The sequence below is a fragment of the Bison bison genome, unplaced genomic scaffold, assembly GCF_000754665.1.
Source record: "Bison bison bison isolate TAMUID 2011002044 unplaced genomic scaffold, Bison_UMD1.0 scf7180017864331, whole genome shotgun sequence".
In the NCBI taxonomy this organism is placed as follows: Eukaryota; Metazoa; Chordata; class Mammalia; order Artiodactyla; family Bovidae; genus Bison; species Bison bison.
The window spans coordinates 3,668,081-3,679,519 of NW_011494903.1; the positions used below are offsets into that span (position 1 = coordinate 3,668,081).

Consider the following 11,439-nt stretch of genomic DNA (forward strand, 5'->3'; position numbering starts at 1 on the left):
AGAAACCAAGACAAGGACACAGAAGAACGCCATCACTTAAAAGAGAAGTCAGAGGAAACTAATCCACAAAGAAAATTGTGGGATTGAGACCAGAGAGACAAGACACGAGCTTTAAGAGATTTCTCATGGAACCAAAAGAAGCTCCAGGAAGGCAAAATAGCCGATATGGTGTTAAGGGCCACAAAGCAACAGGAAGGTGCAGGCTGAGACGTGTTTAGTGGATTCAGTAATTAAGCCTTTTAAGAGTAGTTTCAGTGAAGGATTAGCGAAGGAACTTAGATTGCAGTCAATGATGAGACAAAGCGGAGGAGAGCCAGTAAAGTGAGTACGGACAGTTTTTCCTACTTGGACTGGGAAGAGGAAGATGTTCTTGTGGTGATACGTAGAATTTAGAAAGGCGAAGAGAAATTATGAATGAGAGTAACTTGGGCTGAGGGAGGAAACAATACAATAAGTCCCTTACATATGAACAAGGTCCATTCCGAGAGGAAGCTCATAAGTTCATTTGTTCTAACCTAGGTTGTAAGTACTGCTTAGGCTGTAACTACAAGCCTTGGTACCCAACTAACACAATGGGCTATATAGTACTGTACTGTAATAGGTTTATAATATTTTTCAAATAATACATAAAAAACAAACAAACCCAAAAAAAGTAAAGAAAATATTTTTACTCTTACGGTACAGTATCTTCAAAATACACTAGAACATTATAATAGCTGGCATACAGGGGCTGATATTGAGTGAACAGGCAAGAAGAGATACTAATTGGGGGAGGGAGAAGAGGTGGGAGATAGCAGAGCTGAAGGATCATCAGCAATAGGAGACGGAGGGCAAGCTGCAATTTCACTTACTCCTGACGTAGTTGGATATGCAAACACATACACACATTTGCATCTTTGAAAGCTTGCAACTTGAAGATTTGTTTGTAGAGGACTTACTATAGTGAGACATTTAGGGATGGGAGTGGAAGAAAAACAATAATAGTAAATAAATGATATGATGACACACAGAAGAAAAGGAATAAAAGGAGTGAAATAACTGATCATTCAGATAGCATTCAGAACACAGATGGAAAGAACTTTGGTCAGGAGATGTAAGGATGGGTGTAATTGTAGATAAGCTTGGAAGTAAAAGGAATGTATTTTCTTAAGAGAGTTCACTCCCAATAACAGCTAAATAGTGAAATAAGAAACAAAATCATCTAATGATAAAGGAAAGGAGAGAAATAGGAGATTTAAGGGAAGAAGTGAAGAGAAGATCAACTAGGAAAAATGTGTAATGAGATTATAGGATAGTGTTGGGAGTGCAGCTGAGACTGAATGTCAATTATTTGTAATCTCCCAAATCAGTAAGATGGCAATTTTCCCCAGTTATGCTGATCAACCCAAGAATAGAAATAGAAAATATAGATGGTTCCATAAATCATTAGGGATTCGTGGGGCCCAGGTATTGATAACTGTTATGAGTAGTTGGAGTGAAGTGGTTTGAAATGAAGCACCTTGGAGTCCAAGCCACAACTGATGGAAGCAAAGTCAGGTAGAGAATACCTAGAAAGGGGGGAGGAGCCAGGATTGAAACTAATGGCCTTTGAAATCTATACCGTACAGCCAATTATCTGCCTTCAGAACTCAGAATTGACTTATTGATATACTGTCATTTTTAACGGAAAAACATATTACTGCCCTGAAACTATGGATTAATTGTAGGTGCTCACTTTGAATGGACAGTGCTGGACACAAGTTCCCCAATTCTCCACTTTTTTGGTAGCAGTAGCAGCGTCAGTACAAAGCTAAAACCTGTTCTACTGACTTCTGAAGTTTTAAATCAAAGTAGATATGAAAGAGAAAAGAGTTATTTTTATCTTATTTTAAAATTTTCTTATTATTACTGGCTGCACTGGGTCTTTGACGCTGCTCGCAGCCTTTCTCTGGCTGTGGCGAGTGGAGGCTGCTCTCCAGAGGAGTGCATGGGCTTCTCTCGGTGGGGGTTTCTCTTGTTGTGGAGCATGGCTTCAGCAGTTGTGGCACACAGGCTTAGTTGCCCGCAACATGTGGGATCTTCCCAGACCAAACATGTGTCCCCTGCCAGATTCCCAACCACTGGACCACTAGGGAAGCCCAAGAGTTATTTTTAAATAATCCTTTTCTTTTTTTTTTTTCTTTTTCATTGTAATAGGAGCATCTACGTATCCCATTTTCACTTTTTCCTCTCTCTTGTTTTCAGAGGCCCTGTAAATGAAGAAAATCAAGATAGTGTCATGCACTCTGATGGTAAGAGGCAAATGATGTTTTATTTTTTGTTCCCTCAGATATGAAAGTTAGAGTTAATTATTCTCATAGGGTCATTAGTGAGTCATTATCATCATTAGTGCATGCAAGTCCTCTTGTTTTACTTATTTATTCCCTTTTCTCTTCACGACCCACTCTCTTTCCTGCCTTCTCTTACCAGAGTAAAATATTTTAATGCACTTAGTGTGTATATGTAATTTTGTACACATTCTTTGTATATGGTTGTATGTGTATATGTATATATTTCAATTTGCATAAACAGTATATTATAGCTCATTCTGGTCGTTTTTTTACACTCAGACTAATGTGTTTTGTGAGGCTTATCGTGAATATAAGTATATTTAATTTATTTCTGTTAACTACTGCACAGCTCTCCATGGTATGCATCCTATGCATATTTCACCTCCAACTCACTATTACTGAAAATGATATTAATAGTTCAATGTACCTTCTTGTCCATATCCCCATGTGAACCTCTGAGAGCCTTCCTTTAAGATGTGTATCAAGGAGTAGAGTGACTGCTTGTAAGCTATGGCATATTCATTTTGACTGAGTAGTACTGGAGTACTTTCCAGAAGAAAGGCATCTGTGTGTAGTCCCATCCCAGGGCATGAAGATTCCAAAATGCTTGCCTTTCACCAGTGCAGAGGCAGCTGTTGTTTCCAGTTGTTTCCAATCTTCTGTGTATAAAATGTCTTGTTTCAATTTCATATCTCAGCTTACTATTGAGTTCAAAACCTTGATTTGTTTATTAGCCTTTGTGGTTTTCTCTTCTGTAAGTTGCTACTTTCAATTCCTTGACCATTTTTTTCTTGGGGTTGGTATCCTTTTCTGGATGACTTGCAAGAGTTCCTTTGTGTTCCAGATAGTAATAACATGTCAGTTGTAGGGTGGAGAAGGCAATGGCACCCCACTCCAGTACTCTTGCCTGGAAAATCCCATGGACGGAGGAGCCTGGTAGGCTGCAGTCCATGGGGTCACTAAGAGTTGGACACGACTGAGCGACTTCACTTTCACTTTTCACTTTCATGCATTGGAGAAGGAAATGGCAACCCACTCCAGTGTTCTTGCCTGGAGAATCCCAGGGACAGGGAGCCTGATGGGCTGCCGTCTATGGGGTCGCACAGAGTCGGAGACGACTGAAGCAACTTAGCAGCAGCAGCAGCAGTTGTAGGGATTGCAAATATCTTCTCTCATTCTGTCCATTGTCTATTAACTTAGTCCATACTGTCCTTCATTGAACATAAATATGTTTTGATATAATCAAATTTATTAATACTTACTTTGTAATTTGTACTTTTAAAGTTTTATTTAAGAATTCCTAACCCTAGGAAATAAAACTATTATCTTCTATTTTCTTCTATGAACTTTATCCTTTATAGTTAGGTCTTTGATTGTTTGCAGTCCACTTTTGAGGAATTACTAGAAACCTAGAGTTTTTTTCTCATGTACAAAGTCAGTTTTCCCATTATGATACTCTGAAATTCACCTTTTTCTCATTAATTTATAATACCACATTTACTATATTAACTCTGTTGGTGTGTTTGTGTCTTTTCATACATAGGTGTGTTTGTGTGTACATAATGTTCCTGGGTTTGACCTCTGGGTCAGGAAGATCCCCTGGAGAAGGAAATGGCAACCCACTCCAGTATCCTTGCCTGGGAAATCTCACAGACAGGCTACAGTCCCTGGGGGGTGCAAGAGTCAGACAAGACTTAGAAACTAAACAACAACAAATGTGTGTTCCTATTTGTGTGTATGTAAATTTTATCTGTCTCTGAGCTCTCCGTTCTATTCTACTGGTCTATTCATTCATGTATCAGTTCCGCATGGTTTTTATTGTTATTGTTTTAGATGATGTCTTAATACCTGAAAATTTGTTGATATTATTAAACACTTGAGCAGTAAAATATCTTTTTAAAAAATCTAATTAACTTGATTTGTTTGATACATGAAAGCAAATCCTTGGGAACAAATGAGTCAAAAAGTGTGAACTTTGACTTTCTGGTAAAGCCTGTGTTCCACACAAGCCCACAAAACCAAATGTGGATGCTTTCAGCGTCCATTCATAAAGAGAAAAGAGTGTCTTCAGTTTTTTTCACTTTTGCATTATTTTATGAAAGCTAATGAAATGATTTTATAATAAATTACAAGGTTTGGAAAAGCCATAGTAAGGATCTTAACCACATATTCTATTCTGTACTTCTAAACCTTTAGTATAGATTCTGTTCACATTATGAACTGTTTTGAGTATTATGTTACATCTAACAATCCTCTATTAAAGCACTTCTTAATTACTATCCCTTTTTTTTAAACACTTCAGGTACTGGAAATCTAGATGAGGTTAGTTTCTCTTTTTTATTCTTCTCATATTATATTGCTGTAACTAGAATATGTAACAATTGCTGTGATTTATTTTCTACTGACATAAACCAACAAATGAAAACTCTTAAGAATAATGGTAATATTTTTCCATTTGCAATCTTATTTCACCTGAAATGCTTGAGACATTAAACACCAGTCATTTCACTGACTCAGTAATTTTGTTATACTAAACAGAAACTGAAGTCTGGCTACAAATCTGAATTACATAGCAGGATATAAAATGAAATCTTTCTGTGCTTCCTTTCCCAGTCTGTCTCCAAAAAGAAAAAAAAAAAAACATGCCAAATGTACACACAAATTTATGTTTGTTTTACTGAGTATTTGAGCAATGTAGTATATATTTGTTCCCTTATTGAATAATTGCAATTAATCATTATTAATGTTTTTCTTGACAGGAACAAGAGAGTGAAGGAGAAACATATGAAGACATGTATGAGCAACATTTTTTTTACCATGATATTTTTCTTCTAAGATGAATATAATAATTTATATGAGGGAGAATGAATGGATATTCAATACTAGGAGGGGGAAAGTTCAACTGTTCAAGTGACGGGCATATAATGATAACGTTTATTTCAATACAAAGGACTAAAGATTCCTTTCTTGTCTAAGGATTTTACAGAGGACTCTGTTAAAATGCCATTGTGTGAGAGGTCAGAGTCCTGCAACCCACTAGACAGCCCACAGGCAGGGAATTACAGAGCCAGGAATCTGTATTTCTTGCTCTCAGTGTGTCTTTGGGCAAATGAATTTGTGTATATATTACAATGTGCTCACCTAGGCAGTACTTTACCTCAAAATTCAGCTCTGAGAGACGATTTAACACAGCACCAGAGGCCAAAGTTTTAACCTGCTTAAGAAGAAAAATGTTAAAAAGAGTTCCCAAATGGGTTTCTGGGTAGCCCAGGATTAAGAAATTTCTTAGCAAATGAGTGAAAATAAAAATGAGCATCTTCTCTTATTTTATCTTTAGTTGATTCACATATGTTAATCTTCCCTACCCAGAATTCAGCTAATTCTGAGTAAAGTTTCTAAATGAAGATTTGTACCTATGAGTAAAGTGAATCCGTGTATGTGAACTTATACCTGTGAGTGTACTCTTGAGAGAGAGAGTGGGGGGTGGGGGGGTGGGTTTAATTGTATTCATGCTGACAGGCCGAAAGATCCTTTATAACAATGCCTTCCACTTGCCCTCAGGGGTTATAAAGGTAGCAGGGCCTTTGGAAGGCATCCTCCTTTGAATGCCTCCTGCAGGTTTTAAAAACAGTCTCACACACCCAGGAATTTTGACAAGACTTAGCTTTGTACCTTCAGCTCTATTCCACATACTATCTTCTGTTTGGGGTAGGAACCACTCTAAATAGTGAGCCCTAACACATAAATGCCTGCAGGTTCTGAAACAACAAAATATTTATTCACAGAGACACATCCAAAGAAAAAGAGAAGAAAAGAGAAAAGGAGGAAAAGAAGAGATTAGAGCTGGAGAAAAAAGAACAGAAAGAGAGAGAAAAGAAAGAACAAGAAATAAAGAAGAAATTTAAAGTAAGAGCTTGCTTGCTGACGGGTGAAAAAGAGTAACGTCTCTTTTTATAACTTTCACACAAAAGGGGCACCATTTTTTGAAACCTTACATGGTTGGACAACTACTTAATCACTGTTTTCTAAAGAGTAACTTCCTTCATAACAGTAATGTTTTTTGTCTACTACACTCCATTATCCATGCACTAAAAATGCAATACAATAAAATCCAAATAAAATATGTGGCTTATAATTTGGATAAAATCTAAACAAAATCTGGTGGGAGCTCAGGAAATTTTATGTCCGTTGGGTGAATGAATACTCAGTTACTCAAATCCATTCTGACTCTTCCTCGTTATGCGTTTCATCGTACCTGGAAAATTTCATGGACTGAGGAGCCTGATGGGCTCCTGATGGGCTACAGTCTGAGGGGTCACGAAGAGTCGGACATGAGTATTAACCTACTCATAATATGGGCTCAGGACTACACACATACATATCCCTGTGGAATGTATTATCATGGTGCATGGGACAGAAATGTCTCTGGATTAAGCAGACCTGTCTCAATAAAACTCCGTGAGCTACCCTGCCTGATGCTGTCTAGACCTGACCCACATCTGTGCCTTTACTTTAAGCCTATGTACATGCTGACTTCTCATACCTTCTGTTTCTCCTTCTTCCTCACTGACCTCTGTCTTCGCTGATCTTTCATTCTAACTGGATGACTCCTATGACTACCACCACTACCACTATACTTGTAGGCTATACTTTCTTGGCTAGGCTTTGACTACACGGCCCATCTGGTATGGGTCTGGTATGTCAGCTATATTTAGAGTGATTATCTAGTCACAAAACTATTCTTCACTTTGAAAAGGATTCATATCAAGTTTCCTTTAAATATTTAGTTCCTCCAGAACATTAATATATGGTTTGAATTATAAAAGTCTGGCTTATATATAATTTCCCAGTCTATTGACTATAGTGAAACAAAGATGCAACAGTGGGCGCAGGGAAAATGTAAAACTTAGAGTCAGTTGGACAGATGTGGATTCAAATTCCAGTTGCATTTGTGAGTTATATAACAGGGGACATATTGCTAAACTTCTCTGAACCTCAGATTCTTATTTTTAAAGTGAGTAGATGACATTTCTCTTGAAAGTTTCTTATGGGATTAAATAAAATAATACATGGTGTCTATTATAGGCTGTCATTCAATTTTGCTTACTATATATAAGAAAAGTAAGATTGCAATATGACTATTAAAATATTTTACTCATACAGAATGTATGGCTACCAAAGAAGGGAAAACATGGAAAATTAATTTCTTAAATGAAAATCTTTATAACATACTTTTTATGAAGAGATTGTTTATAGTTTTGAAGGAATTATGTGAAGCTTTTCCCTGTGGGCTTTTTTTTTTTTTTTTGGAGAAGCCAGTTTTGGATGGTTTCACTCATTTATTCAAATAATATTTGTTAGTAAGAAAAAGATATGATATGAAATCACACCACCAAACATGAACTCAAACATTTGTCAAGACTAGGACTTCACACGCTATATTCCTTCCACAAAATTGTTAATAGATGTTCAAATTAAATAAATAAATGTGAGAACTGTTATACAGTTCCACATTTCATTAATTCTATGACAAAATATTTCACATTTTAAAATTCTGAAATTAGGATGCATTGTAACATTGTTGGCACATCAAAGTTTAAATCAAGCTAGTTTACTTTCTTGGTAGTATATAATTAATGATGGTATCTCACAATTCATCACATCACAAGTTCAATAAATAAAGTAGAGCCTCCTCAAAAATCATGATGCATATTTGCATATCAAAAGATTCAAGAAATTCTGTTGAAAAGACAAAAGATTAGGAAATTAAGAGTTTAGGATTCACGAGCTCTAAACTACATTACTCCTCTGTTGTCAAGAAACCACTGTACTCTTCAGGATATTAATTACAAAAACATCACATAATATTGGTTTGCTATTTTTTTTTATTCACAACGCTATTTCTAAACTGTTATCTTGTTTATAGCAGGTAATGTCTACTCCAAGTTTATAGGTAGCAAGTACCATGAAGTCAAAAAAAAAGGAAAGAATATGTTTTTCTCACAAGTACAACCTACCACCACTACTAACCCTTCTCTCTCTTGCTATTGTAAGCCTGCAGAGAACCATCAGAATAATTGCACAAATCAGAGAGGGAAATAACCTCTGTCTAGTAAGCAGAACACCAGTATACCCCATAAAAACACATAGCACCCAGCATGTTGCATACATAAGTGGTGTTTGATTTTCAGTCACTTCCTCTTCATTTTTTTTTTTTTTCTGGACTGATAATTCTTTTCTTTTTTTTTTTTTAATTTTATTTTATTTTTAAATTTTACATAATTGTATTAGTTTTGCCAAATATCAAAATGAATCCGCCACAGGTATACATGTGTTCCCCATCCTGAACCCTCCTCCCTCCTCCTTCCCCATACCATCCCTCTGGGTCGTCCCAGTGCACTAGCCCCAAGCATCCAGTATCGTGCATCGAACCATTTTCCAGAGTTCCCGAGGTCAACAGATCACTGCCATTCTCTCCTGGCCGCCGACACGTGCTTACCTATTTTTACTGGTTCTGTCTGACCTCTGCAATTTTCCCCTAACCCCTCCTATAGGAACCCTCACCAGAAATAGCATTCACCCTCAACTTCTAGTTCAAACCTGTAAATGTTGGTAACAAACAGGTTAGCAAGTAGTGGACCTAGTCTTTCAAAACTGCATTCCTTAAAGATTTCCTGAATAGTAAGAAGCTGGTTGTGATTTTTTTTTCCCTCTTTGCAGCTAACAGGCCCTATTCAAGTCATCCATCAAGCAAAAGCTTGCTGTGATGTCAAAGGAGGAAAGAATGAACTGAGCTTCAAGCAAGGAGAGAATATTGAAATAATTCGTATCACAGACAACCCTGAAGGAAAATGGCTGGGCAGAACAGCCAGGGGGTCATGTGAGTGCATATTTTTCTAAGACTTCAAAGTGTTTTCTTTTGAGCCAATCTTAATGTGAAAATTCTTCCAAAGCTAGTCATAAGCATTAAGTTGGGAGTATGTTACAGAGTAGACAAAAATAGGAAGATTTTAAATGACAAGCATAGCTCCATCTTCACCTCATTTGTGCAATATTTTTAGTTGGGAAAAAATGTAAATATAATATCCCAAGGAAGAGCAAAGAGTTATTAGGTTCTTCATTGATGTTAAAAAGCAAAAATATTTCTTCTGAATCACTTTAGAGCCTTGAAAACAGACTCTAGACTTACCCCAAAGCACAACATCATGAGACTTGGACAAAGCACAGTGAAGCATGTGTCAACAAGTCTTTAAGTCAGAATTGCAAGCAAAGAAATAAAGGGAAAATTTAAAAAGAAAGTGTACAATCAATATTTTGTTTACAACTCTATGATATTTAAACTACAGTCATCTGAACATAAATTGTTCCCCTTTTGGTAGATGGCTATATTAAAACAACAGCTGTAGAGATTGACTATGACTCCTTGAAACGGAAAAAAGGCTGTCTCAGTGCTCTTTCAACAAGACTTTTGGAAGATGACCAGGAAGTGTATGATGACGTTGCAGAGCAGGAAAATGTTAGCAGGTATATGTAAAAACAAATCGGAAAGCAAATCAAACTATCTCTTTGTCAGAGATTGTGGGTTTTAAGATGCTAGAATTTTACTTTCCTAATTTCCTACTACTTTCTATCACTAAATTAAATTACCGTTTACAATCACTTCAATATGGATGATAACTCATTTGAAACTCTATAGTCTTTCATTTTACTCTTTGGCTATTTGTGTTAAATACTGCTTGAAATGTAATGGGCCACTGGCAGATGTGTTGTCAATCCCAAATACTGTTTTGCAACATTCATTCTGATTTGACTTTAAGGATATGCCTAGAATACGTATGACTTTGTAAAATATGAAGCATGAGATATAAAAGTTAGCTCTAAAAGTATAAAATATTTTTCTCTGAAATCTGAGTCTAAATATATTTGTCATTGTTATTTGAAAGTATAACAAATAGAAATGCTTTTTTATGACAACTTTGCTCTTTAAGAGTAAAAATGTAAAAGCTGAATCCACTATGATCCCTAGCAATCAACTAAGGGTTCAACTTTCCATTGGACCTTGTGACCTTCCCTGGAAAAATTACAGGACCATCTTTCTGGGGCAGAGGGACAGATCAAGACATCCTTTCTAGGGGAATCAAAGGGGAGGGCAAACTTCTGTCTCATACTTTCCTTCTCTTCCTTCTCAGTCTCCAGCTCCCTTTATAGTGCCTCCTCTTCTGTCTCTTTCTCCTAGCTCTGATCTTCCTTGTTCTTTCTTTTTCTTCCTTTTCTGCTCGCCTTTCATTCCTTCTTTCCTCCAATATCTCCCTTTCCTGGTAGAGCCATAATCCCTTTAAACTGAAGGAAAAGGAGAAGAAAAATCTCCAACCCAGTGAAGAATCCTCATTTTTCTATTCCCACTTTGTGAAACAGGGAAACCTCCCCACATGACCTATGCAAGATCTTCATTTGAGAAAAAAATGTGTCTGCATTCTTTATAACTCAAATTTCAAAGTAAAAAAATGTTTTTATTATTAAGCATTCTAAAAATGTAAAAATATCAAAATAGAAATATATTAATATTTATTAATACTAATAGTTATGAAACATATAAAGAATTAAATTTCCCTTTATGGTCTTGAGCTTATGGCATCAGTTAAACTTATATTGCTTTCTGGCAGTTCATCATTCTAAAATGACTGATAGCAATGCTGTCTTAACATATTATGATCATAAATTATGTAATACATATCAAAACATGCCATGTATGCACTGGAGTTTACAGATTGTAAATTGACCTTAGTAATAAGAAACACCTTGACCTACTTTGAAGTTAGCAAATGTCAAATTTGATGTCAGAGTTCCAAATGGCCGTATTTTGAGAGTTACAGAATTTTCTGGACATGAGTGTGTCTTACCATGTATATTATCAGCATATATACCTTATGTTGGGCTTCCCTGGTGGCTCAGATGGCAGAGTCTGCCTGAGATCCCCTGGAGAAGGAAACAGCAACCCACTCCAGTGTTCTTGCCTGGAAAATCCCATGAATGGAGGAGCCCAGCACGCTGTAGTCCACGGGGTTGCAAAGAGTTGGACACGACTGAACTATTTCACTGTACCTTATGTTTCTCTTTTATCTTAAAAAAA

At 36.5% G+C, this 11,439-nt stretch overlaps 1 protein-coding gene across 7 annotated transcripts in view; it reads left to right on the plus strand.

Annotated features, from left to right (window-relative positions):
- FYB (FYN binding protein) overlaps positions 1–11,439 on the plus strand; it is a 181,550-nt gene that overhangs the window by 141,694 nt on the left and 28,417 nt on the right. For all 7 annotated transcript variants that reach the window (XM_010853737.1, XM_010853739.1, XM_010853743.1 and 4 more), the window contains 6 exons: positions 2,224–2,270; positions 4,612–4,631; positions 5,069–5,103; positions 6,095–6,215; positions 9,030–9,189; positions 9,689–9,833. In XM_010853737.1, coding sequence (XP_010852039.1) covers positions 2,224–2,270; positions 4,612–4,631; positions 5,069–5,103; positions 6,095–6,215; positions 9,030–9,189; positions 9,689–9,833 — 528 coding nt within the window. The remainder of the gene's footprint in view (positions 1–2,223; positions 2,271–4,611; positions 4,632–5,068; positions 5,104–6,094; positions 6,216–9,029; positions 9,190–9,688; positions 9,834–11,439) is intronic.